This window comes from Dendrobium catenatum, unplaced genomic scaffold (assembly GCF_001605985.2).
Source record: "Dendrobium catenatum unplaced genomic scaffold, ASM160598v2 fragScaff_scaffold_1608, whole genome shotgun sequence".
NCBI classification, from domain to species: Eukaryota; Viridiplantae; Streptophyta; class Magnoliopsida; order Asparagales; family Orchidaceae; genus Dendrobium; species Dendrobium catenatum.
The window spans coordinates 2,900,848-2,928,783 of record NW_021320070.1 but is presented as its reverse complement, the minus strand read 5'-3'; the positions used below and the strand labels follow the sequence as shown (position 1 = coordinate 2,928,783).

General features: G+C 37.8%; 3 protein-coding genes across 6 annotated transcripts in view; 1 reads left to right on the top strand and 2 right to left on the bottom strand.

Annotated features, from left to right (window-relative positions):
- The window catches only part of LOC110114485 (acyl carrier protein 1, mitochondrial), a 38,007-nt gene extending 26,658 nt beyond the window's left edge, over positions 1-11,349 (bottom strand). Inside the window, exons 1-3 of one of the 3 annotated variants that reach the window (XM_028700910.1) lie at positions 11,086-11,348; positions 10,860-11,005; positions 10,068-10,407 (exon numbers count right to left, since the gene is read on the bottom strand). In XM_028700910.1, the coding sequence (XP_028556743.1) occupies positions 10,392-10,407; positions 10,860-11,005; positions 11,086-11,298 (375 nt within the window). In that variant the 5' untranslated portion in view covers positions 11,299-11,348 and the 3' untranslated portion in view covers positions 10,068-10,391. Of the gene's footprint in view, positions 1-10,067; positions 10,408-10,624; positions 11,006-11,085 lie in introns of those variants that run through there. The other 2 variants (XM_028700909.1, XM_020847380.2) reach the window with 2 other exon arrangements.
- A 739-nt stretch (positions 11,350-12,088) lies between these two features.
- LOC110114483 (syntaxin-32-like) lies at positions 12,089-18,928 on the bottom strand. The gene is made up of 5 exons (XM_020847377.2): positions 18,312-18,928; positions 13,974-14,224; positions 13,566-13,738; positions 12,435-12,662; positions 12,089-12,343 (listed from the first exon to the last, which is right to left on the bottom strand). Exons 1-5 carry the CDS (start codon positions 18,547-18,549, stop codon positions 12,184-12,186), a joined length of 1,050 nt encoding a protein of 349 aa, XP_020703036.1. The 5' UTR covers positions 18,550-18,928; the 3' UTR covers positions 12,089-12,183.
- Positions 18,929-21,830: 2,902 nt separating this feature from the next.
- Positions 21,831-24,792, top strand: LOC110114454 (DNA oxidative demethylase ALKBH2). 2 transcript variants are annotated; one of them, XM_020847339.2, is made up of 4 exons: positions 21,831-22,114; positions 23,786-23,902; positions 24,034-24,220; positions 24,428-24,792. In XM_020847339.2, the coding sequence occupies exons 1-4, from the start codon at positions 21,881-21,883 to the stop codon at positions 24,622-24,624; spliced, it is 735 nt and encodes a 244-aa protein (XP_020702998.1). In that variant the 5' UTR covers positions 21,831-21,880; the 3' UTR covers positions 24,625-24,792. The 2 variants fall into 2 exon arrangements, with proteins under 2 accessions (XP_020702998.1, XP_020702999.1); XM_020847340.2 differs by having other exon boundaries at positions 24,432-24,608.
- Positions 24,793-27,936: the final 3,144 nt, after the last annotated feature.

Below are 27,936 nucleotides of genomic sequence, written 5' to 3'. Positions count from 1 at the left end.
AAAAGGCGGCCTTCCGATGACCTGGTTAGGAGAGTAGAGGTATTAGATTTGACTTATGTTAAGAAAGGTAGGGGTAGACCTAAAAAGACTTGGTTAGAAAATATTAGGAATGACCTTTCTTATTAGATTTAAACGAGAATTTGACTTTTAATAGGACACAATGGAGAAAAAGGATTCATGTAGCCGACCCCACGTAGTGGGATAAAGGCTTGATGTTGTTGTTGTTGTTGTTATTGTGGGAGTTTTGTTAAACTAATATTTTGTGATTTTGTACTTTGGAACATGATTTTATTGCATCTACATTCTTACTTTTCACTATTACTATTATTTTCCTGCTAAAACCTTTAATTTTTCATTTACGCAATTCTGTGTCCGTGAGGCTTACGCCTCAGACCGCCTCAAGGCTTACGCCTCGCCTCACAGACAAAAATCGCCTCGAGGCGCAGTTACGCAATTTTAAACCTTGCCTACATCCATGACATGGGGTGTAGCCCCCAATGCCGTCAAATGGGCGGTCATCGCCGCCATGGCTCTAGCCATCTCTGCCATCTGAGTCTATAACTGTAAAACTGTGGCATCCGTGTCTACTGAACGGGGAGGTCCACCTTGTGCTGAGGTGGAAGGTACATTGGCCTCCCCTTGCTCCTCTAAATCATCGTACTAGTCACGCTGATCATTTGACGTGCCTCGTCTCGTGACAACATAAACACGGTGAACAGGGATGTCTTCATCTGACTCTTCTCCAAGCAAGTCCTCATCGGAGAGGGTCTGACAAAGAGCATCAATATACAGACCCAAAGGAGAAGAAATCCTATGGGGACTAGAAATGGGAGCTTGCTTCACTCGAGCCGGGGCACTATCCTCAACATCTACTGCATCATGACTCATCTGAACTGGTATCGATCCCGAAGGGGCTGTATCAACACGACAGATCGCCCCAACTGTCTGCTTTGTCTCGACAGGTGGGTCCACCTGCCGACGTCTCCAAACCCATCTACTGCGACGGGACCGGTAGAACATCTAACTGAGTGAAGGGGGGAACGATAACTGAACCAAGCTGAGGCCGAACAGGCTCCAACTGTGGGCGACGTCCGTGACGGCGGGGGCGTCGTCCAGCAGTAGGAACACCTGTCTGGGGTCTAACAATAGGAACTACTCTGGTCTGCTGTCGTGGTGGCTGTCCTCTCTGCCACCGGTAACTCCGTCTGATCGACTGTCGCTGCAACTGGGCGTGCACCTGAGAGATCTGGTGGAGTAACCTCTCCTCGCTAACACGACCTCTACCGCGCGCTGAATGGTTAATGCCTCAGATCCTCTGGGTGAGGGTCCTAGCAACAGTATCCCTGGGGACTCGAGAGCGAGGAAGAGTAGTGGGGATAGGAGGGGCTGCTGCAATACGAACAGCATCCTCCTCGTCACCACTATGTACTGGCGGTGAGAAGCGTCCTCCCTGGACTGCGTCGATCTCAGGGGCGACTACAACATCCGAGACAGGGGTAACTACACGTCTACGTGGCTCCCGCTGTAAGGGAACCATCCTCTGCTGAACCGTCTCCTGTTGAGCCACAGAATCTGCCATCCGCTGAACTGCTGCATCGGATGCCGCTAAGCGTAATCTCATGTTCCTATTCCTCCTAGCCCTTCTCCCAAGGCCGAAGGTGGAGGAGGAAGCTATGTCCGTACTAACTGGCTAGACAGGAGGAACCGAAACTACTGAAGGGAGTGTCGGGGTCTCCTCGGCAGCCTCAGGGTGAGACAACCGGGTGAAAACAAAAACCCGACGGGTAGGGGGTGGAGGAAGCTCGGCCTGAGCAACCCTCTTTCTCGAAGAGGAAGGAGGAGAGACCCGAGCACGAGCAGCCTCTACCGGGACAACAGGTAAAGGAACTGCTGGCTTGCGACGCTGAGGGGCCGGGGCCACACGAACAACTGGAGCGATAGGCACTGGCCGCCTGACCGCTGGACGAACTGGGTGAACGGGGAGTGGCCTAGGCACTGGCTGCCTAGCCACCGGGCGCACTGGCTGTGCACGAACAGCAACGGGACGAACAGGTGTCCGGGCTGGCTGCCGAGCAACTGGTCATCCGAAAGGTCGCATGGCTGCTGCCTTCTCTCCCCTTTATCATTGCATTTGTCTACAACAATCACCAAGTAAGTGTTAAATCTGCAACTAATTAGTCTGCAACAAAACTAGCAGTTATTGATCGATCCTCCATGTTGTTGTCTATAGCATGCTACTTCCTCATCAAAGCTTGACAAATCTCTCTTCATGTGTCATTTCTATAAGTATAAATGATTCAAGTTTAGGCGACTTGACCTTGATCCACCATAGGATTGAGCTTAAGCTTAATTAATTAAATGAATTTAAGGGAGGGAGCTCAATTTTATGATTTCAAATAGGCTCACAAGCCAACTCATTTATTGTGAAAGAGTCTGATTCAAATTGTTCTTGTAATAAATTGAAAAAAAAAAGACTAGCTAGAAGAATTATAAATATAAATAGAGATAAGGATGGTGATAAAAATTTTCAATAATTTAATAACTTTATACTTAAGACACTAAATTTCAAATATTTTAAGTGTATTTTTGATGGGGACATCAGATCGTGGAAGGTTTATCAGAGACATGGCCGCCGATCTACGGCCACCATCGAGTCGTTGTATTTCTGAGTCCTTTTGTTATTTCAGTATTTATGTATTTGCTTATTGTTATTTTGGTCTTTCCGTTTGTACCCCTTTAATGGGATGTGTCATGTATGAGCCCAAAGGGCAATTGAGTCTTTTATTTCTTTGAGTCCATTATACTTGGCTATATATAGCCCTTTGCTTATTATTTCATGTTAATGAATGATTATTATGATATTTTTCAACTCTTTTGTTTTGAGAGCGTTTGAGAGTTCTTGGAGAGATCCCTAGGAGAGGGCGATCAGATTACCCACCAACCTTGGAGACGGCCGGGTTCGTGGTTCTTTATTTTATTTGTATTCCTCTTTGTTTCCCTCCGTCATCCCCTCAAGTAACATCTTCCCCTAACCAAGTTCTACAATTTGATTCCATCCCATCAAGCCGCCGGCCAACATACAACCTCCTCACCACCCCACCAAAATTCCCCTCTCCCATCCATTAAGCAGCCGGCCTCATCTCCTTCCTCGACCCTTTGAAATTCAAATCTCAATTTGAATACTTTCCATAAATACTTACTCTTGATTTGGGAAGATCTAATTTTAAAATCCTAATTTGAAAAAACCTATTTTATGAAAATTTCTAAATTTAGATCTATTTGAATTTCAAATTCACTTGGACTCATTTAAAACTTTTCCTAATTCCTAAACCCAAAACAAGCAACCTTTCATCCCTTCCCTTAATTCCCTCCAAGGCTATTAATGCCGCCGGCCTCCTTTGGCTTAGTTTAGGAAATCTTTCCTAAACACCCACCCCTCTTTTCTTTAGAAATATTTCCAAGATTATAACAGCCGGAATTTTCAAAAGGGATCAAGCATTAAATACTTCCCTGAAATCTGATATAGGAATTAGGAAACTATCCCACCTTCACCTCCATATCCTGCCGCCCCCTTCCCCTTATTGCTTGACGTTTGAAATCTCTCCATAAGTGTAACAATTCACTTTGGAAAGATTGTCCAATCCTCCCTGCTGCTAGCCAAAATCCCCCATGCTCCTTTCTTGGGTTTCTCTCCAAACTCCTCCTCTATTCACAGAAATCTGAAACTTATTTCAGATTTCGGTTTTGGGCTCCTTCACCTACAAGATTGTCAGAGAAACTTCTTTCTCTTCGACTACTCTCTAGGGCATCATCAAGTGAGAAGATTTATCATCCGGCACCTGTGAATGACGGATCCGGAAACTAAATACGGATTGACATGGGACGAAGACGGCTTCACATCCTACGATCAACCCTCTTCGACGTGAACCCAAGGATTGACCACACCATCGAAGACTACTTGGAGAGGATCCTAGATAATTTGGTGGAAGCTATCGATGAACACTTCAAAAGTATCGAGTGGAGGATCTCCACCTCTCCCTAACGAAGGTTTCTCTTTTCCCTTGTATCGTATTCCTTTTAGTCTAAACTCTCCTTGGTTTGATTGCAGTCACGACGGACTCTTCCGCATTATTCTTGCTTAAGCTTAGTAATCATAGGACTTGAGTGCACCTCGATGCATCCTAATTCTCATTGTTAGATTAGGGATTAGTTTGAAAACAACTACTGCTCATCGTGTTGTTTTTCTATTTATTTTGGAAGTTTGCAAAACTCTCACCATGTGATTTAGCCTAAGCGGGAAACCACTAATCGTTTTAACTCATTGTTTGAATTTGCTCGTAATTTTGTTCTTGAATTATTCTAATCACAAGTTGTGCGAAATCCTTTTGAGTTAAATTGCATTTCAATTACATAGTCCTGCATCAATTTTATGCTAATATTTTAAATGAATTGGCTCATGAGTCGAGTCAAGGTTGACTCAAATTTAACTTATTAGCTCATCAAGCTCAGCTCATAAGCCATTTATAAAGTCAAGCTTGAACTTGTTACATCTTTAGTCATTTCTTATTGCAATAAAAGCAAGTCAGGTATTTAAACTGGTCATGAGACTCCCTTCTACCATGTTTAGAGATGGATCCTTCTTAAAAGGTCTCCAACTAAGCAACAACCCACTTACCACATCTTATATTCTCAATATTCACATCTTTAGAAACAAATAAATTATTGGCATTCTCTAAATCGATTAAACTCATTCATCTTTCCACCTTGCGGACAAGGTGGATCTTTGGGAGGGGAGTATTGTTAGACCGGTCCACTGGACTGGTCCAGTCGGTCCGCACAGGACCGACATTTCGCAAACAAACGCAGGATCTCCGCCTCCTGTGGAGATCGGGCGGCCCGACCGCCAAAGCGGAGCTTTTTAGGAAGTTTTTTTAGGGTTTTGAGAGGGAAATTTGAATGTAGGGACTGTCGAGGGATTTCCTTTTGATTTGTATGCATTAAATAGTTGGTTTTGCTAGGGTTATGGCATCTTGAATTTGGCTGAAATTTGAGATCTCTTAGAATTAGGTTTTTCTTTTGGCTCTAGCGGGGACTAGAGATTTGGGAGAGATCAATCCTCCTCTCAAATTGAGGAACAATTGTATCTTGCTATTTTATGTTTTCCTTTCATCAAAAAATACAAATTATCTACTGTTTTCATGGGTTTAGTGCGGACTCAAAACCCTAACAATGGAACTAAACTCATTAATATATGATTTAATAAGGACCACATGTGCACACGCCCCGTTCTTGTGTATGTCAGTGTGTCATGCTCGGCACCCTTACAGCCACTCACATAGTACTTGTCGCCTACAACCTTATGAGATACAAGCTTCCAATTTCTACCCACATAAGGATATGACCCTTGCATTAGTGTGTTTTGCATTTACACATGTTGTTTATGCATTTCTACTCCCGAACACTGACTTCATCGGACATCGATGTCCATCAATCCTCTAAGCTCAGGAATATTTTAACCGATAATCCTTCCCTAATCTTGGCATCTAGGGTGGCACCATAGCTACTTCCATCATGTTGTACTTTTTGCCCGCGATACACTAATTTTGGTTGCACCTTTCCTGGCTATGTTATGCTCCTTTTGTTTCTATATCTAAAGAACCCTTAGCATCCTCTATATTTGTCTTTTGGTTTGAATTTTCCTTTGCCTTTATTGTTGGCTCCTGTAGTGATCTTGCATTATGACGCTTCCCTCTTCGTAGAGCCTAATCTTGGGATTTCAACTACCTTTGAATCTCCTAGTATATTTGCTCCGTGATCTTTTATTGAAGCTATAAGGGGTAAGACGGTTCTGGATCTCATCCTACTTCCTCCATTTGATTTTTTATGAATCTTCAGCAAAGTTTATTTCTAATTCATCACAAGATGCCCCCACTATTCAAAGTAATTCTACCATCATTTTTGCTTTGATGAGAAGATCTCATAGTTAATATTTCCTTTCTCTTTCAATATTGTAAGCAAGTTCTCCTAGGACCATCCTGGTCTTGAAATTGTTCTCAAGTTGGCCTAATTTATAACTGATTGGAGAATTACCTATTAAACTTCTTAACTCTAGCCATGTTCTTATTGTTGACCCCTATATATTGATTATACCAAGGCATACATATTACACAAAATTCTGTTGAAGAGGCAACTCGATGCATGACATCATTGCTAAGGGCCAAGTTGCTGCACATAGGATTTTTCAGATCATCAATAGAAAACCAAATATTAATACTTCAGACATAGCAAAAAAAACAAATTTCCGATGTTATCCATGGGGACATAGAACTTAAAGATGTTTACTTCAGTTATCCATCCAGACCCAAAGATAGCATTTTAACAGGATTTTCAATTTTCATTCATGGCGACACAACTGTAGCCTTGGTCGGAGAGAGTGGAAGGGGAAAATCAATGATAATCAGCATGATTGAAAGGTCTTATGACCCACAAGATGGGACTCAATACTATGGTTGGTGAGCATGGCACTCAATTGTCAGGAGAAAAGGAGCAAAGGATTTTCTGCAACAGCTATTTTGAAGGACCCAAGAATATTGCTATTAGATAAAGTCACTAGTGTACTTGATGTGGAATCAGAACTAGTACAAGAGGCACTTGATAGAGTCATGACAAATCGCAGTACTGTTAGAATAGCTCACTCAACCACTACTAATTGAGCAATCAATAGAAATTGATAAGGATGGAGTTCATTATCAAGCTATTGGAAACATTAACAAAACTGCTGGAGCAATAGATATCTACCAACATCAACCATTAAAAAAAAAAAAGCTCCCTTAGTATAAAATCGTCTTTTGGGGCTTTAAGCCACAGTTTAATTTACGTAGGGCCTACTTTGCCTGAGAGAGATGATTCGCAAGAAAGAGTACCAGGGAAATCAAAAGCTGATTTCCACTCAAAACAACAAAAAAAAAGAGAAAAAAAAACCTCTCTTCCGCCTCGCCTATCTTAATAAGGAAGTGAGCCCAATTTTGCTTGCTGGATCAATGGCCATTATTATCAATGGGATCAAGAGTCCCATGAGAGCATTAATGATATTTACTATCATTACAATTTTTTATTTATTTATGCATTAGCACTTATCAAGCGTGCTTAAGTGGCCTCCATTCTTTGAATTTTCTGAGGAACCACTTCTTACTCTAGTTTGATTTTTCAGATTCACTATTTCAATCAATCAACTTTATTTTCTCTTGATCCATTTTTGAAATTGCTTCAAGTAGAGATTGTAATTGCTAATCTCTCAAGGCCATCAATGGTTATGATCCTAATAGAAATGGATGTTATTATCCATTTGGAGACGAAAATTTGAGTCGGTTCCACTAATTGTGTTTACTGGCAAAAGGACAAATTTGGAGGCATTCCCTTATATTATTTGTTTTGTAAAATATTTGATTTCAAGATGCTTCGAGGCCTACCTAGAGTTGTGGAAATCATCTTTTAATAATCCTTTTGCAATAATGGCATAAGGGAGCAATTAAATTATAAAAACTGGCCTTCAAACATAACGGTTGTAGTTCTAATTACTTTTAATCTAGTTTTGACATAAAGGGTTGGGTTTATTGACACCTCATCAGCTAATAAGATCATCAACCCAAATCCATCAGATATATTAGCTTCTCATGATCATCATGTTGATTGGGAAATTGATGATCCAGATTTGTTGTCTTATGACTTTGACGAGTATTTCTATATAAGAAAATCTAGTTGACAAAATATTTCAAATTTTCTGTCTGGAGGGACAAAAATAGAAAAGAAATTATATTATCACTCATTAAGATTTACCAAACTTCAAGCAAAACACTCTAAATGAGGACTCATCATTCTCCTCTTACGTTTGGACTCTTGCTTCATTACTTTCCAGTTATATTTGAAAGTGTAATTTAGTTTTTTCTTTTTCTTTTTTAACTATTAATTTTCTACAATTGCTAGGCATTATACTTGTTTCATTGACTAATAATAATATTTTTGCTTTGTACAATAGATGAGATTTATACCAACTTTTTATGTGAAAAAATATAACATTAATTTCTGATAAAATTTATTGGGGAGGTTTTTAATCAAGTATGAAAGTCGCAACTTAAGTTGCAACCCCTCCAAGGTTGTATCCTCCAAGATCCCAAGACCTTTGTCAATATCTCATTTGCCAAACATAATTACAACATTGAGAGATCTTTTATATCAATCTTCTCCTTATCTTATTCACACCATCTCAAGCATATTAGAATACCAATAAATGCCTTCAGTTTAACAAACCCTGTTGAATTAGAATATATTGCATCTTGATTCTCCAAATCACAACTTCTCAATCTCATATATCACTCATTTAGCCTTGATATCTATTGTTAGGAAAAACATGCTTGTTTATGCAAAGGAAATTATAATGAACTTGTTCAATGAACATACAAGATAATAATAAATAGATAAAGCTAAAGAGGGAAGCAAAATTTATGTGGTCCAACCTAAAATTTGACTGCATTCACAAGAGAAGAGATGAACTGATTCACTATTATAAAGCAACAAGGCGTACAATTGTACTAATAAATATTAAATAGAACCTAACAAATTATCTTCCTCAAATTCAGATGCACAATCTCACAACAAAAAATGCTCATATTTCTGAAGCCAAACAAAAATAAAAGTCTCATAATATTTTATAGAAATAAAAGAATCACAAATAAAGATAAATAAATAAATGGACCTAAGTCATACAAAAAAATCTCTTCCAAGATGGTCCTTGGAAACCATATCACACAAATCTTCTCTTTTTCTATTTCTTAGCACAACCAGCTATAGCTCTCGACCCCCTGCTCCTTTTTTTTTCTTCTTATTACAGGAGTTTGTGGATGTGGAAATTTCAACCAAAATATGATTCAAATTTTGAATAAGAGGTGATCTACAATAACAGAATCCGCAATAAATTTTTTAACTAGTTCTTTTCCAAGAAGATAGTTCGCCAAAATTTTTAGTTATTCATAAAACTATCTGTTCGGAATTTTGTTCTTATCCTAGAAATAATAATATAGATCCGACATAGTCAAATCAATGTAGTGAGTTTTTTAAATATTTGAGGCAATGCGAACATTGAAGCATTTGCTTGCTCTATCCAGTTTTTATGGCACTAAACACAAAAAAATAACATAGAATACACATATAATCGGGTATCAGGGATCTTATATTTTCACTGTTATACTTAAGGTGTGAATGTATGAGATAAGAATGAAAAATGGCAAAGGCAATGTTGACTAAAAATTAAAATAACAAAAAATATCTTTCCTGTGATGAAATTAATAAATAAATACATCAATGTCATGGGTGTAAATCTCTTTTATCTATTATATTAAAGAATTAGGCAATAGATAAGAAAATAACTTAAGAGTTAAAGTCTGATAGATAAAATGAAGAATTTATTATTTATACTATTTGATTATAAAATATCATGGAAAGATAAGTTTTTAGAAAAACAATTAGACTCTCTATAAAAATATCTTTACTGTTATAAGGATTTGAGTGTAATACAATAAAAAAGTCAAAATAATGAGAATGTTGACATCTATATAGTAACATTAGGAATAATAGAGTGATATATTATTAATTAAAGAGATGGCAGGAGGATCAACTATAGTAGATAAGGTTGTGTTAGGTGGTTAGATCATGAACAATAGAAGGCGAATGGTGCGCAAATAAGCCAGGTAAGTAAAATTAATGAGAAAGAAATAAGAGAGAGAAAAAAGATGTTAGGCAAGAAAAACAAAGAAACTTTAATAAAGTACTGTTCACAATGGCACTCGAGAAGAATGAATAAAGAAGAACAACTCATAAGCCAAACCCAAAAAGTTGGGTAAGAGCTGATAATGACAATGAATGATAGCGGCATTTGAAGAGCATATGCAAAAGAAAAGTGTTCAGCAAAAATCTTCACAAAAAGCATAAGGGTAAAGGAGACAACTGCATCCTCTTGCACCTAAGTATGGATTAGTTCAACAAAGATAAAAGAGAAACATAAAGAAAATTCGTGAGGTAAGCCTAACTAATAGATGGGACAATAATGTATGAAAAAGTAGGTCAGCACAAGAAAATATTACAATTCTCATGAGTGTGAGATGATATGAGCCACTTGAACTGTGTATAAGATCAGAAATTCAACTAGGGCACGGTGAAAATTGATATATGCAGATTAAAAGAAGAAGAAGAATATATACTTAAGTGTAGCAGCACATAAATACAAGCATGAGGTTGCAGGAAGCACGAGCCACGAAGGCAGAGTATGGAGGATCCACTTCAAAGCACACCCTTTTGGTTCATAAAAAAATGGTCATAACTTTTCTCCTGATTTATAGTCAACTGTCTAAGCACCTAAAATAATCAAAACAAAAAAGTTCAACATGGATGCAGAAAAAGAAAGGCACAACAAAACATAATGTCAGCATTATGCACTGAAACAAACAAAATGCGCGTTCTCAAAAAGATTTCAACAAATGAGCTCGCGCATGCAGCCCCGTTGGTTGACGCGAAGGAATTCCTCCCGCGAGGCTCACGTTCGAAGCCCCTAACATTCCAAAAAAAAAAAAGATTTCAACAAATCAACATCTTTAAACGCAAATTTTTTAGCTCGACACAGAATGTCATTATTCAAGATTCCCTCCAGAATTGCAAATCACGAGAGAACCAAATTCTTAAAATCAGCAAACCCTTGTGAGGCTGCAGTTAAACCATGGAATCAGTAATAACACAAGCATGTTCTACTTCGTTACACTTCCAGCAAAAAACCTAACAATTAGCCAGACATGGGATGGTTAAAGATGTACTCAATCGCGACACTGCAGGAGTCAATCTTATCGGCCTCCTTGTCGGGAATCTCAAGTTTGAACTCCTCCTCAAGCGCCATCACTATCTCGACGCCGTCGAGGCTATCCAGACCCAGATCCTTCTGAAAGTGAGAATCTGCGGCTACCTGCAACCGCCTACCGTGATGACACAGTGATCAAATGGGAAGACATTAGATCAGGATTAGTCAGGGTTTGGAAGGAGGACCTTCGAGGGATCGAGCTTGGGGAAGCTCTTGACAACGGCGAGGACGCGCTCAACGACCTCCTCCCGTTCGAGATGCTCGTCGCCATGGGAGGAAAGGGATCGGGTCTGGCCACGGAAGAGATTCCATGACGCCGAGGCCGGCCGGAATCCCTCAAGAGCTTGCACCGGTATGCGGATGTGGCGTAGGACCGCAATTCGAACGGCGGTCGCCATCTCTGTACTCGCTCAAAACTTCGCTTGTTCTTTATGATTGTTTTATAAAATGGTGATGGTGAGGATAAAATGTAATTAATAGTAAAATTTAAAATAAATTATTATTTTTATCATCCTTATGAATTAAGTTTTATTGGGGACAATTTTTTTATTATTTTTTAAAATAATTTTTTAATATTAAAATATTATGTTAAAAAAAAATTTACTAAAAAGTTGATTTATAAAGCAATAAAAAATTATTCCAAATGAAATTTTAAATTTGCTAGAAAAACCTTCTAATTAGCTAAATAGGTTGATTGGAGTTCACATATGCCTTCTGATGACTCAATTCCGAGAAGATATATTAGATTTTGGCCTATTTTAAGAAAAGATAAAGAAGAATTAAAAAGACTTGATCACAGAAAAAATAGAAATTATATTTTTTATCATATTTAAATGAGAAATTGACACAATAAAAAAAAATGATTCATATAACTGACCTCATATTATAATGAGATAAAGGCTTGATATTGATTTTGTTGTTATGAAACCATTTAATGTCACATGGTTTTAGAATGTTAAGGGTTCTATTAACAATATTAATATCAAGCCTAAAAATCACCCCCCTATTTAAATAGTCAAATGTAAAGATGGAGCTTATTTAAATAGTCAAAAGTTTCGATTGGGGCAGCTTTCTTGTTGCCGCTTAAAACAATTAAAGTTTTGCACTAAAAAAATGTTTTAAGAAGCAGTAAGAAAGCCATCCCAAACGAAACCTCAATTGAATTGATAGCACTAACACGAAGAAATATAATAGCAATCATTCCAAGAAGGGAGAAACAATCACATAGACTCTGAAATAACACAAAAAGGCCAAAATAGGGAATCATTAGCCATGACACTGAATCATGCAACAAAGAATACAAAGATCATGAGAAAAGCTATTAGTACAAAGAATATTTTCAGCATTAGCCACCTGTTGGAGGAAATGCTACTGAGGTACTTCAGTAATTGACCCTGCGCACCTTCAACGTTTGCGAATGTGTCATCCATATTCTCATCAATCCTGAAAAAAAAAAATGCACATAAAATTTTTTATAAAGATCTGTGCTTGTTATTCAAATTATTCTCATGAAAGGAAAAAATCGGGTAAGAACCTGATAGCTAGCTCTCCCTGCTGAGAAACCATGGTGGCTAATTGAGTGAAGATGTTGCTCAACTCATGGATGGTAGATTCAACATTTTGGAGGGCCTCAGTTCTGCTGTTCATGTAGTTTTCTTGTACTGGAACCTGCTGCTGCTGCTGCTGCAGTGCATATAGCAAAGGCTGAGTTGATGATGATGATGATGATGATGATGATGATGGATCCCCATTCTTCTTCTTCCTAAAAATTCACCCCAAAAAAAGAAGACAATTTGAACTTCTATGTTATCATTTGCATAAAACAAACCATACTCTGCATTCTATGCAAGCGATTAAGACTTCGTTTGGGACGGTTTTCTTATTATTTCTTAAAACAGTTTTTTAATGCAAAAATTAATTTTTTTTACTAAAAATTTTCTTTAAGAAGCAGCAAAAAAGCTGTCCCAAACGAAGTCCAAGTCTTGTAACCTAATTTTTCTTCCTACAAAGAAAATGTGTTCGACAATCTTCATAGCAGGTCAACTTTCACAATAAGATCACCATGAATTTTTTTTTTCTTTGTAAAGAGATGAGGGAGCCCTATTATGTTGTACAAGAGAATATAAGGTTGCATTTTCTCTACAACGGTAATGAGGCGTAATAATCAATTGGGTAAAAGTGTATAAAATTCTTCTGTACTTTTGCGCATTGATATTCTTCTATATTGTTTGTTCTTTTTTTTTTTTTGGCTCTCGGTGTTCAAAAAAAAGGATTCATGCAGTCAACCACACATAGTGGAGAATTTCTATTAAAGAGAATTAAAACAGTGTTAGATATCAAGTGCGTTCAGAAAGCTGATCATAAGGCATTCTCCAACCGAACTCCAAACGCATGAATGGCATCGCTCGCGAGCTCCAGCTGAACAGCAAAACTTCCGCTATTTGGTTGCGGGTGAACTGTGCGAAGCTAATATTGGCGTTTCACTGTTCACCTATACTATTTTTATGTCTCTACCGGATTTGCGGAAGAAATGCGCGAAAGAGGAGAAAGATAGTTACCGCGCAAAATGGAGTTCGATTGGAGATGAATCACGACATTTTTTTAGTTTCACTGCATTTTGGAGTGAAAAATGGGATTTTTCGTTGGAGATGATGCCCTATGGTACCTGTAAAACAACTGAGAAGAAGATGCCGCGTCATTCGCCCATGGTGCTGGAGACGCAGCGGAGTCTGATGAGGCCCTTGAAACCAATGGCCTTTGTCGAACAAAAGGATTGGTAGTTTCCTTCGAAGTAGAAGAAGAGAATAACTGTCGCCTATTATCATGAACCTTCAAGTTCTACAAACTCGAAGATAAACTAACTGGTCAGCTTTTATAAGATTTTGTGGAGTATTTAACACGCCTGCCAAAAGATTAAGGCTTCGTTGGGACGGCTTTCATACTATTTTTTAAAGCGGTTTTTTAGTACAAAATATTTAATTTTTTTACTAAAAAGCCGCTTTAAGAAGCAGAAAGAAAACCGTCCCAAACGAAGCCTAAGAAGTAATACTCAAGCTGGATTTCTAATACCCACCTCTGTCCGTGTTATTAGAGCTTCTTTAAATTCCTTTGTAGTGCTCATCAAGCGGTTCTTCAAGTCGTCCACAACATTGGTAGAATGACTAGTTGTGTCACTGGAAATATTCCCTGTTTCATTTTGTGAATTACAAAGAAGCTGCAAGTCCAGTACTGCAGAGTTAAGAGCAGTAATTTCCTCCTTAATAACCGCTGTCAGTTCTTGTATCTCAACTGTAGGGTCATCAAAAACTGATGTTCTCTTTGCCACTGAACCAGATTTAAAAGGCTAACGTTAGAGATAAGCCATATGATAAACAATGGAACTCAAATGTGAACAAACAAAGGAAAATCTGATGCTCAGAGATATAATAAAATTGAACATTAAACACAGTTTGAAATATTATTACAACAGATAACTATATTAAATATAATGTTGCAATTAGGCCAACAATTTTGTATGGATCCAAAACTTGGATAGTAAAAAAAATTGTTGATAGATAGGTTGAGCGTGGTAGAAATGTCAATATTAAGATAGATGTGAAAAAACTAAAATAAAAATAAATTAATAAATGATTATATCAGAAAAATAGTTGAAGTGGCAGCCATTGAAGGTGAAATATTTTAAATAAACCAAGAAATTTGGAGTTTGGACATCATGACAAAGGATAGAAAATGCACTATTAGGCAAGTTGATAAAATTTAATGTTGGATGATAAAGGATAAAAGATAAACTTGAGATAATATAGATAATAACTGTTCAAATAATTTTAATTTGCAAATAATAGGAACACTTCTAGAACTCCATAGGAACAAATGAAAAATAAAGCTTAATCTTGAGGGGTGACACAACTTTGTTTCCTTCAGTTTTACCTATAAATGTTGAAGACAGAAGGGCGGATAGCAACTAAATTCAACGTTGAGCCTTCAACTACAAAGTTCACTTTACGAGCAGGAACAAGGAATGAAAAGTTAAAAAGACAATATATTTCTTATTCAATTATTCGCTTGTCTTTCTCTTCTACAATTGATAAACTGTAATTACAATTTGTCTATAAGCTTGTGTGGAACCAACAGATTCAACCTCACCAAAAATAGCAATGGGAAGACTCCAAGTTTCATCAACACAAATAAATTTCCCTCTATCACCATTCAAAAAGGCTCAATACTTCTCCCACCCAACCTGTTGTTGTATCTATCATAAATCAATGCATTCAATCTAGTGAGCTAACAACTGCCTCTTATTGAGGGAAAATAAATCTAAGATTAAGAGAAGAAAATTCAATTCAACAACAACAAGAAGAACATCAAGCCTTTATCCCACTACGTGGGGTAGGCTACATGAATCCTTTTTCTCCATTGTGTCCTATTAAAAGTCAAATTATCGTTTAAATCTAATAAAGAAAGGTCATTCCTAATATTTTCTAACCAAGTCTTTTTAGGTCTACCCCTACATTTCTTAACATAAGTCAAATCTAATACCTCAACTCTCCTAACCGGGTCATCGGAAGGCCTCCGTTTTATGTGACCAAACTATCTAAGGCGACTCTCTCTAATCTTATCTTCTACTAGAGCTACTCCAACCTTTTCACGTATATGCTCATTTCGTATCCAATCTCTAAGGGTAAAGCCACTCATCCACCTGAGCATCCTCATATCTGCCACACTTAACTTAGTATTATGCTTCTCTTTTAATGGCCAACATTCGGCACCATAAAGCATTGCAGGCCTCACCACCATCTTATAGAATTTTCCCTTAAGTTTGAGGGGTACATTTCTATCACATAACAAGCCCGATGCATTCCTCCACTTCAACCATCCAACTTGAATTCTGCTAATAATATCCCCATCTATTTCACCATCACTCTGAACAATATATCCAAGATATCTAAAACATGTATTCTTATTAATGACTTGATCGCCCAAAGTCATAATTCCCTCACTAGGTCTATTACTACTAAAATTACACTCCATATATTCCGTTTTAGATCTACTCAAGCGAAAACCTTTAGACTATAAAGTTGACCTCCATAATTCAAGTTTACCTTCAACTCCCTCTCTAGTCTTATCAACAAGAAGAATATCATCAGCAAAAAGCATACCGCAACCCATGCTCCCTAACTCACTCCCATAGTTTTAAAGTAAGACACATTAACTTAATTTCTTTATAATTCGCACAATCTTGCGCATCACCTTTATTCTTAAAAATATGAGCTAACACACTCATTCTCCACTCATCTGGCATCTTTTTAGTCTTCAAAATAGTATTAAAAAGTTTAGTAAGCCAAAAAATTCTTTCATCTCCTAAGCATTTCCACACCTCTATTAGAATATCATCAGGTCCAATAGCTTTTCCACCCTTCATTTACTTTAAAGCCTCTCTAACTTTGATTTTATTAATACGTCGATAAAAACATAAATCTTTATTTTCATTTAGGGTGCTAATGTCATTACAGTCAATCTTATTTTCAAAATCTTCATTAAAAAATTCAGCAAAATATCTCATCCACCTTTGTTGAATATCATCTTCTAAGAAAATTATTTTTTGATCTTCATCCTTAATACGCTTCACTTGAACTAAATCCTTACTACTATCTACGAAAGCAATATGCAATGCAAAATCCTTAACTTTTAATGATTTATATAAAATTAAAACCTAAAGCAAAGGCTTACAATAAAGATAAAAAATTAAAGCAACAAAACAATCAAGAGACCAACATGAAAGTGAAGGAGAGAACAAAAACAAAAAAGTACACTACGTGTGAGCTTCCTCACCCAAGTCATAAGACAAACCCTGTACACCCGAGCAACCATCAAATCTATTAGCATACGACTATGGGTCTAATCCTATCTTAAACACCTTGGTGCATTTTTTCCTTGCTTAACTCTAAGGCACTCTCTAGTGCTTGCTCCAAAATATATACCTTTTAAAACTCTGAAACCAACTAGAAGGACTTGCAATGGTCAATTCCTACCTTCCTTCCACATTAACTCCCTATCTTGCATAGTAGATAAGTAAATAATTCAGTTCAAACACAATCACTCTCAATATAATTTAAATTTCCAAATATATAGTTTACAAATATTAAAAAAACGTCAGTCCATCCACATCAACCCACAAGAGAGGTGCTAGAAATGACCAATATTCCTCTCTTTCACAAACCCTCCCTATGACTTGCCTAGTTGATGTAGATATGGTGGCACAACGCCGTATGTACATAATCACTTGCAAATCCCCCCAACTTACTTGTGTGTGTTTTTGCAGACCAACCTCCCAATAGATCAGCTTTAAATGGTCAATCAATCCCTCCCTCCTACTCACCCTACACTCCAACCCTCGAAAGATGAGTGAAATAGGCACTCCCTCCATCCATCCAAATTCAACCTAACTTAGCACACAAAAGCAAAGAGGCAAAGAGAGCCAAAAAAAAGTGGAAAACGGCCTTTCCCTCTCAGAAACTTACTACAAAATCAAACATACAACAATTAGTAGCTCAATCAAGAACTTCACAAATTAAAACTCAAGTTATCTTTCATGATACCATTACAAGATAAAAGAAAAGCCTTTATATATAAAAAGGATGTGCAACCCTCTAAAATTCCAACAAACATGCATATACTTATTATAGGCTTGCGCATGAATTCGGTTATCTGATGTCAAGGTACTGATGCAAAGAACAAACAAGTTACATATGATGTTTAGGTAAGGGACAAAATAAAAAAATGATGATGAAGGACCCTCATCAAGATTCTAACACTCTACTTGCTCATAATAGCGCATATTAGGCATATCAGACAATCATAGTTGATTTACTTACTAATTGAAGCAAGAAAATTTCACCACAATAATGTCAAATAAAAAGAACTTCAAATCACAACCATTAGCTGATTTACTAAATGATAGAAGCCATAACATACTATCACAACATATTTAAAAAATTCCCTCAAGTTCATTTAAATCATGTAACCATTTTTGAAAAAAAAAAAAAGAAATGTGTTATTGTCATTCTGCGTCTCTTTATTCACAACATGAAATTCTCTACAATCTTCAGTTTACTTCGTTAAACAGATTCTGGCAGTTCTGGATAATAAGTAGGCAGAATGCAAGGTTCTGAATTGACTGTAACCCTTTGAAGATTTTGAAGTATACTGGTTACACTGGATGCTACGAACTCATATAAATTTCAAACTACCTCAGCATTCTTTATAATACTCAAAAACCGTATATAGTTATCAAAATGTCACAACTGGAATATTCATGCAAAAGATTGCCGAGAACTGTCTAGTAACTGAATCTATTAGTTATCAAGGCATAAAAAATATAAGAAGCAACAGAAAAAAAGAATTTCATTCTTACATTTTGTAAGTCTATCAAGCTTTTGGGAAGTATGGTGAATCCCAATCCCAATCATTGAAACTCTCTTGTTAAACTCCGACTGGATGGAAACGGCCGACTTCGGCCCCTCAATTTTAGACCCAGCATTGCTGCTCTGCGAAATTGGCCCAGAAGACAACGACTTCTTTAACACCTCCGCTGCGTTGAGAAATTCTCGCGTGCGATCCCGGCAGGACGATTGCCCAGATCTGAAGTGCATCTCGGAATCCGTAGATGTACTCCCCAATACACGACCAACAACACAGATCTAAAAAAGCCCCAAGCAACCAAAGTACAAGCGCCAACGAATAAAATTCTTCGCCAAACCTACATACGGATATCGATCCAAGTTCTCGGAATCGGATGAAGATATCGAGACTCCAAAATCGAGCGTCGAACGCGGTACAAGCTTCGTCGCGGTCCCGAGTCGATCCCGTTAGACCGGCACTCTTCGCTGCAGGGGAAACTACCGACGCCGAATCACCGGCCGGCGAGACCTGCCCTCGACATCACGAAGTCGATGATGCTTTAGCAGCAGGAGGAGAAGAAGCGCGTGTTGCTGCGAGCGATTAATGGATTTGTATTTCATATTTAATGGAAAAGGTCCATCAGAATTAATGGATGAATTGGAACCAATCGAATTTTAGTAACATTAAATTAGAAGACATTATGAAGACTTAGGGGGTATTTATAAATCATGGAAACTGTTTCGTATGAAAAATTTTAAATACTGTTAAATCTCTGAAGTTGTTTGGAAGCAGATTGTGTCCCGGGAAGAAGTTTTGCGACTGAGCGTTAAATCCGAATAGGAATGGGATTAAGATTTAGACGGATTTATTGGATTTGGATTTATGGATTTGCCGGATTTACTGTAGCGTGGATTGCATTTGATTGTATTTATGCTAAATCCTAATAAAAACGACGGACAAATCCGATACCAAACACCCCCCTTAGGCTTAGGGTTCAATGCAAGACATAAAAATACTTGGGATGAGACTTTCATAGATATGTAGTGTATTTTCTATATAATAATCTACAATTAAGTGAGCTACTCTCTAAGTGTGGCTTAAATATTAGTCTAAAATATAATTTGATTTAGAGTGCTCAACATTGGATAGTACATAAAATGTTCTTATCACATAAAATTATGAGTTACGACTCTAAACTCAAGAGACACATCATTTTTTAGAGCTTCCCTCTTCATATCACAGTTTGTCTTTGATGATCTTAGAGTTCGTAATTAGTTTATGATAAAGCTTTATCGTGACAGGCTCTATGTTCCAGCATCTTTTATTCGAGATTAATGATATTTTGTTTTTAATCATTTTTATTTTAACGAATGTGACATTGTCATTACGATATAAATGAGACTAAGGCTTCATTTGAGACAGTTTTCTTGCTACTTTCTACAACAGTTTTATAGTATGATAATTTTTCTAAAACAACGAAAAAGCAGCAGCCAAAAGTTGTCCCTACCGAAGCTTAAATGAGAACTCTATGGTTAAAAAATAAATAGGGAGATTTACATACATACCACTTAATACTATGCTATTTACATATTTAACATCAAAGCTTAGGCACCCACTTCCAAGCAAAATAGCATCACAACCATTGTTTTATAACATACACAGTGAATCACACACGTACACGTGTAAAGCTATATTAGTATTCTCTCTCTCTCTCTCTCTCTATATATATATATATATATATCATGTAACCATCTCTATTACGGACAATCAATACATAATTACTACACACAAGAATATGAGATGTACTGGGTTATTATAGAGCTTCTTTAGGGCCAATTTCAAATCATTTATTCGAAACTAAGTTGTGATTAACCTATGTCGTATCAAAGTTATATAATCTACATAATTATAATAGTTGTGATTGGTCTCTATTGTGTTATACTTGTTAGAACTTAATTCAATCGATTTCAACAATGTTTGTTCTTAATTTGAAGAAAGTTCAAATTGAATTTGATCATGACTCAAATTGGGTTACAACTAAGTTTGAACATCGTTTTTGATGCACTGAGAAGCATTATAACATAAAATACAATAAATCAGAATTAGGGGTGCAAACGAGTCGAATCGAGCTTGAGTCAAGCCCAACTCGAGCTTGAACTCGAGTTGAGCTCAAAAGGCCAGCCCGAGCTCGGCTCGTTCTGCTTAAAAAGCTCGTTAAACGGCTCAATTCGCGTTCGCTTCCACCAGTGTCTGTGTTTGAGGTTCCGTTCGCATACCGCATCCAAGATTTCACTAGTATACCGCGTTTGCCTCTACCTTGCGATCCGCGTTTGAGGTCCCATCCTCCGTTTGAGCCTGCCGACATACCAACCGCATACCGCCTCCACCTTGTCATCCGCATCCGAGTTCGATCCGCTTACGAGCGTGATTTCATTTTCCTCCGCATGGGCACATATCGTGCAATCAAGCTGAACATTAACTGGATATAACTCAAGCTCAAAACTTGACAAGTTGGCACGGCTCGTGACACTTGCACCCTTAATCAGAATCATAAATATAACAATATGAAGGAGATGAAAATATAACCATAAGTTAAGAAAATAAACATTGTTTGAACTATCTTAAAATGAGGTTAAAATCATAATTGCATGTAAACTTGTATAACTTAAATAATATCAGCACTAATATCTATTTATTTGAAAAAGCTCATGGTGAAGAATCTGAAGATTTGCAATATAGAACCACTCCAAGGTGAAGAAAGGACATCGTTTGGAAGACGATTATAACCTTAAAAGTGACATCTTTCAACAAAATTTCTTATATAAATCTCTCAAAATTTTGATAGATATAAATTTCATAGTAAATTGGCGCATTCAATTAATTTGGTCCATTCATCCCGCATGCCCCCAGGCAGGATTAATTATTCTGTGTGTACGTTGAAAGCCGTCCGGAGACCAGCTAGAATGCCCCACGTCACCTCTTGCTCGGTATCGCGGCTTGGTGCTGCTGGCGTGGCGCATTCTGATGGGTCGCCGGACGGAGTTCTGCATCCGGTCTCCGCACATAATAATTTTTCCTCAGTTAGCCATGAAAAAATTTAATTAAATATACCCGAAGCGGGTCGGGTCGGGTTGACCCGGACCCGAAACGGGTCGGGTTGACCCGGACCCGAAGCGGGTCGGGTTCCGGTTCGGAAAACCGACCCGTTTGCAAAAACGGGTCGGGTCGGGTCGGGTTGAACAATATCGGGTCAATTTCGGGTTGGACCCGAACCCGACCCGTGACCCGTTTTTGACAGGTCTAGCAATGAGTATTCAATAGAATGCACCAAAATTATTTGGCTTATTCTTAATACATCAAACAGTTTTGTGCATTCTATTGAATGCACTATTCTGTTTAGCTGGTTTGCTTATTTTTTAATTTTTTAATACTCTCTTAATATTCCTAATTTAAATTAAATACTTACTTCTTCTTTAAAAAAATCCTAAATTTAAACAAGCATCATATTTTGAAAAAGATGCTTTAAAATTACTCTGTTTTAAAACTGTAAACCAAACTCAAATCCGTTTTCGGACGCCCGCCATGAGTTTCAGGCTTCGTGGGTTCGAAGCAACAGATCTTAACCCTAATCTGGACGCTAACTCTTGCGAGAAGAGAGGAAAACAATCTATTACCGATCTCGGAGATGGCAGCGAGGTTGTCTACGTCCCGAAATTCTTGTCAGCGGAACGAGCGTGGGCTTGGTTTGACTATCTCGACAAGGAGATCCCGTGGACAAGGCCATTGATCCACGTCTTTGGAAGGTCTTGCCTCCAGGTTTCTTCGCTTCTTAACATTTCGTATTTCTGCATCTTCTGCTTTCAGTTTTGTGGGTGTTTGGGGATTGATGATGAATGCTATGCAAAGTTTTGTTGGATGCATCTTCTTTATTTGTTCATTGAGAATTCTCGTGTTTGATTAAGATGGTTTCTGTTTCTTGAAGATTCGCTGATTAATTGTAGAAACTACAACTGAACGATGCAAGATTAACTCGATGGTTTTGAGTTGGCCACTTCTCGTTTTTAGATACTTGAATTTGATCTTATGTAGCTAATGGTTACCAGTCAGTTGGTTGTGGCAAAAAAATGTAGAAATGGTGGATTGGATTGTATGATGCAACAAGGAACCATTATGATTTTTTATTTAATTTTAATATGCGGTCTCATATGCCTTCAATTGTTGAAAAAGTGAAGCTACTAGAAGCTGCATTAGAGAAACATTTAAGGTTATGAAGGAGGTCGTGTTTTTTTTAATTATCTTCTTACCATGATTTTGTCTGAATTACCACTTTATCCTCATGAAAATTGAACAAATGAATCCCGTTAATTTGGCATCATGTTTTTTGTTTTCTTTTGGAGGTGGATTTAAATACATAGCACTCAAGATTATCCTATTTACATATTTAACACATAAATTTTACTATTTATTTAATACATCACTCACATAACACTCGAAACTTTAATTACATTAAAAATAGCACTCTTCTCGCCCTCTATTACAATCTCATCACTTATATTTTCACGCATTGTCGGTTGTGTCATCCTTTGCCAGCAAAGGCCAAATTTGCAGCAAATGGGGGGTTTCCCATTGACTAATGAATGTTTTCATTGTCATCGTTGGCGGTAAGAGCGGCAGAGTCATTGAGGGATAAATTGAAGACCGCAACTCAGCTAGAGTTGTGTGGGCGAAGTGATTTATGAAGTTGGGTTGGTGGCAGGTGAGGGGATTTACATACATAGCATTCAAGATTATTCTATTTACATATTTAACACATAAATTTTATAATTGATTTAAAATAATACTCACATAACACTCAAAACTTAATTAGCATTAAAAAGAACACTCTTCTCACCCTCCGTTACAATCCCATAACTTCCTCTTTCACACATTGCTGGTCTTGTCGTCCTTTGTCAGTAAAGGCCAAATTTTGGGCAAGGAGGGGCTTCCCATTGACCAATGAATGGTGTCATTGTCATCATCGGCAGCAAGAACAACAAAGTCATCAAGTGTTAAATCAAAGCCGGCATCGTAGCTAGAGTTGTGTGGGCAAAGTGATTTATGAAGTTGGTGTTGTCAGTCTAATTGGTGATGCATCCGAGCTTATTGGAGCAGGAGGAGGCCCGGCTTTATCCACGGCGACTTTCTCCTCATTGTCATGAGTTTCATTAAGTAAATTAATGGCATGTATATTACATTAATGGTATAGTTGTGTTAAATATGTAAATAGGATAATTTTGAGTGCAACGTATATTAATCTCCCTTTTTAATATTTCAATCCTGAACATAGATTCTATGAAGCCTACATCCCGATTTTTTTGTTTGCTAAAATTAAGCATTGATATATGCACGCTCAAGTATATCCGCTCTTGGTTAGATTTTCTGTTTATGCTAATCATTTCATAATCGGCTTAATTCATTTAACTAAAATAAGTTTATCTATGTCTGCAGCCAAGAGACACATGCTATGTTGCCAGTGAAGGGCTTACTGCTTTAAAATATAGTGGATATCAGCCACATGCATACACCTGGGATGAATACCCCGTGCTTAGAGACATCTTGCAAGCAGTGCGAATTTAGGATTTCATTATCCACTAGACAAATAAATTATAGTTATTGAAATTTGCATTTTTTATCACGTCCCTGGTCTATGCTTCTTCATCTCTATTGTTGATTATACACAAATCAATTTACTTTAGGTTCATGAAGCACTTCCTGGAACTAGATTCAATAGTTTGCTCCTGAATAGATATAAATGCGGCTCAGACTATGTAGCTTGGCATTCTGATGATGAGAAAGTGTATGGATCCACTCCAAAAATTGCATCGGTTTCTTTTGGATGTGAAAGAGAATTTCTTTTGAAGAAGAAACCAGTCAAGAAAGAAGGTACGAGTAAACCAATGCAATGAAAAAGCACACTTACTCAACTGGCTGAAGATTTATTTCTCTTTCTACTAGCTGAAAAATTTTGAACGCACTGATCTGCAATTACTGTTTTCCTCATTCATCACTTTTACAGTTATGCGCACTAGCAGGAGTTCCATCCTGACAAATTAACTGACATTTTCTGTTTACCTCTGACTACTTTGCTAGCCAGTAATGCTTCAGAAGAGCAGAAACATAAGCGGCTGAAGATCTCTTGCCAAGACCAGCACAAGTTCCTCCTTAAGCATGGCTCTTTACTGGTGATGAGAGGATATACACAGCGAGATTGGATTCACTCAGTGCCAAAGCGTGCTAAATCAGGTTCTGTTCGGATCAACCTAACTTTCAGGCAGATAGTGATGTAGATATATTCTACAACTTTTTTTTTCCTACTGAAATCTTCTAAGTAGCGGGAGTATTTAATTCTGGTGTCAGTTACCGTAGTTTTGCAATTGGCATGGGTAAAATTGACATGCAATATAGTTTTTTTTTACATAACTTATGCTAATATATCTAGCTATATTTACTAATCACACGAGTCCATATGCTTACCTTTCCCTTCTAGCTATCCTTTGACTTGGCATCTTTTAGAAGAGTTGGAAACTTTTAGAACGGCCCCTAGTGGACCAATCCGGCCGGCCCCTTCTAAAGGGGCCAGTTCATGTTTACAAGAGGAGGGGTGGTGGCAAGAGGGAGAGAGAGAGAGATTTGGTTGGGTCCACTTGATTTCAAATTCAATTTTGGAGCCAAAGGAGGGGGCAACAAGGTTGTTGATATTTTTTGTCTTTTTTGTTTTAGTTGTATTTTTTTATTTAAAAATACACATAGGGGCAATTGATAACTAAAAGCAATTACAAGCCATAAGGAAAAGTCAGCTCTCTAAAAGAACAAGCTAACAAAAAAACCTATGAGCCAACGTTCAACCAAAAAGAAGAAAACATATAAACATAAGCCAACAAAAAGGAGCAATCACAGTTTGAAAGGAAACCAAATCACCAATCTAACCAGAGCACCAGCAAAAGAATCCAAATGTCCAGCTCACCTAGCAACAAGGACTCAGTCTGGCAATCATGCAGCCACCGGGTAGTAAGGAATGACCATCCATTGGCTGTAGGAAGCCACACCAGCCAACTAAAATTCTGAGCGTAGAGGAAACCACATTAACCACCAAGGTCGCAAACACCAAGCAACCACAGGGAAGTAGAATTGCCTCATCATAGTCCACGAAACAACATCAAAACCAAGCCAAAACAATCACAGAAAGCAAATAACTTTTTTTCTTAGCTTTACTTTTAGATCTCTTTCTAACCTCAGAAGAAGACGATCGTTTGTCCAGAAAATTATATTGAAATTCATCTTCAATCGCATCAACCTCACCATCGGACATATTCAACCAATCAGAATGATCCACACAAGACTTACTCACATATAACGCTAGATGGGTATTCAAATCTTCCTTTGAGGCAATCAAAATAGGAATATCAACAACACTATTCGACACAACCAAATTAACTGCAGGAAAACCAACTTCCCCAACCACAGCATCCAAACATAATTCTTCCTCCTCATTAGCATCCTTAATAGGAGAAGTAACCTAGGTGGGAAAAGAAGGGGAATTATTAACCAAGCAGCCACCCACAATAGACTCAGTACCCACTATCTCCAAAAATGTTAAAGTTTCCCCCAGCCGGGCCCTCAGATACCAGAAGCACCGGACTAACCGCACATCCAACATCTACAGCTACCACCTGAAGACAACCAACCCTTCCAACCTCCACCTCATCAATATCCAACGAAGAAACCACCGCTGTATTAATATTCACAACTCCAGACGGAGCGACTGAAAGCACCACAGGAGATAGGGATTGATCAAAGTCAGCAACGACAGGGGAAACAATGCCAACAGACGCCCCCTCCACAGGCATGACAGGAGGAGCATTAATAGCATTAACAGGCAACTCGCACGGGACAGAAGAGGGAATAGGAAGGGAAATATTAACAGCAGTAAGATGGGGATGTAAAATATGACATTCCTCTTTCAAATAACCTAAAGAACTACAGTGCACACAAAAATGAGGAATATCACCCAAAATTACTGACTGAACATAACCCGAATTCGGAGACCCTACCCAAACCTTATCCAGATATTTTTTGGTGACATCCAATTCAATAAGGATGCGAGCAACCGAAGGACGAGAAGCAGAAGCAGTCGCGGTATCTGTTTTCAAAGTTCGCCCGAACAAAGAACCCAAGCCAAAGAGAATCCTGGGCGAAAATAGATGGGGCCTAAGGTAAGGAAATGAAATCCATATGGGCATAATAGAAAAATCAACCTCAACATCCAAATTTGGGATCCATTTTACAACTTCCATATAGCAATTACTCACAAAGTAAGAACTATGTGAAAAGATCCTACAATAATTGAAATCATTGACAAGCTTGATCAGAACATTCCTAGGGCTAAGAACAATGACTGAGCAATCACCATTGAGCTTCAAGTTGAAAAAGAATTACGAATGACATCAATGGAGGGCCTCATGCCGGGAAACTTTCCAACCAAAGTGAATTCAAAAGGAGCAGCAAGCGAATTAATTTCATCCTCCGAAATCAACAACGTCGGCAAACCTCGGTGAGAAGAAATTCTCAAATCGAAAAAAGCGACTAAAGAACTAGAAGCCCCAGACAATGCATCCTTAAACGAAAGAGCCGAAGTGGCACCATTCAAAAATCCCGTGTCACGAAGACGGGAAGGCGACATCAAATCCGAAAAAAGAAAAACTGACACAAACAGAACCGAGAATATCGAACTAGAGAAGAGAGAAGACTTCCTTGAGGCGAAGAAGGTGACGAAGATCACCCGAACAACAACGATCACCGAGAAGGAAAAAAAACCCTAGCAGAGCGGACATCGCGAATAGATGATAATAATTTTTGTTTTAGTTGTATGCCTTAAGTATGGGAGGGAGATTAGGGTTTGGGCTATGTTATGTTATTGTGTTCTTGTGAGGGTTCTTCTTGATATCTTGGATTATAGATTCATCTTCTAGAAATTGGGAGAGAACAACCGTCCTCTTGAATTGAGGATCAATTGTATCTTTTCTTGTTCTTGCTTTTGGTTTGATTCCTATAATACAATCTACTTTTTGGATTGTTTTCATTGGAGAATATTACAATTTTCTCGCTGTTTTTTATCAATCTTGTTAGGGTTTACTCGAAAAACTAAAGTATTTCCTATCATAAAACTCTATATCATTTAACTCAAATTTGATCCAACCAAAATGAAATCCAATTTTCAACGATTATTGGGCAAAAAATCTCAGCCCTAGAGGTCGCAGAAGGTTCATGAAGAGGGATGCAATAGGGTACTGGGTTTGGATCAGTTGTAGAGTAACTTAATGACAGATATATGGACCCAAGTAAGATGACAATCAGTGTGTTCCTGCAATGTTTAAGATTTCTGAAGGGAGCTTCGGCTGAATATGGTGAGAAGAGACCTGAATCTCTCATGCTGAGTAGCAGGACTTAGTAGTAGTAGTTTACTGGAAGTAAGTTTTAACAAGATTGTGGTTTTTTTTTTTTCTTGAAATAACTGCGATATCATACAGATTTTACCCCTGTAATTTCTCTTTGCAGAGATTTCTTAGTTGTGAAGATTACTTTTATATGCAATGCGACCA

Excerpts from the sequence above, each read along its gene's own strand:
- LOC110114483 (XM_020847377.2), bottom strand. The coding sequence starts at position 18,549 with ATGCACTTCAGATCTGGGCAATCGTCCTGCCGGGATCGCACGCGAGAA. Across the intron at positions 12,663-13,565 it reads TCTTCTCAGTTGTTTTACAG|GAAGAAGAAGAATGGGGATC; the intron begins GTACCATAGGGC and ends GTGAATTTTTAG. Across the intron at positions 12,344-12,434 it reads CAGGGAGAGCTAGCTATCAG|GATTGATGAGAATATGGATG; the intron begins GTTCTTACCCGA and ends TTTTTTTTTCAG.
- LOC110114454 (XM_020847339.2), top strand. The coding sequence starts at position 21,881 with ATGAGTTTCAGGCTTCGTGGGTTCGAAGCAACAGATCTTAACCCTAAT. Across the intron at positions 22,115-23,785 it reads TTGGAAGGTCTTGCCTCCAG|CCAAGAGACACATGCTATGT; the intron begins GTTTCTTCGCTT and ends CTATGTCTGCAG. Across the intron at positions 23,903-24,033 it reads TTAGAGACATCTTGCAAGCA|GTTCATGAAGCACTTCCTGG; the intron begins GTGCGAATTTAG and ends AATTTACTTTAG.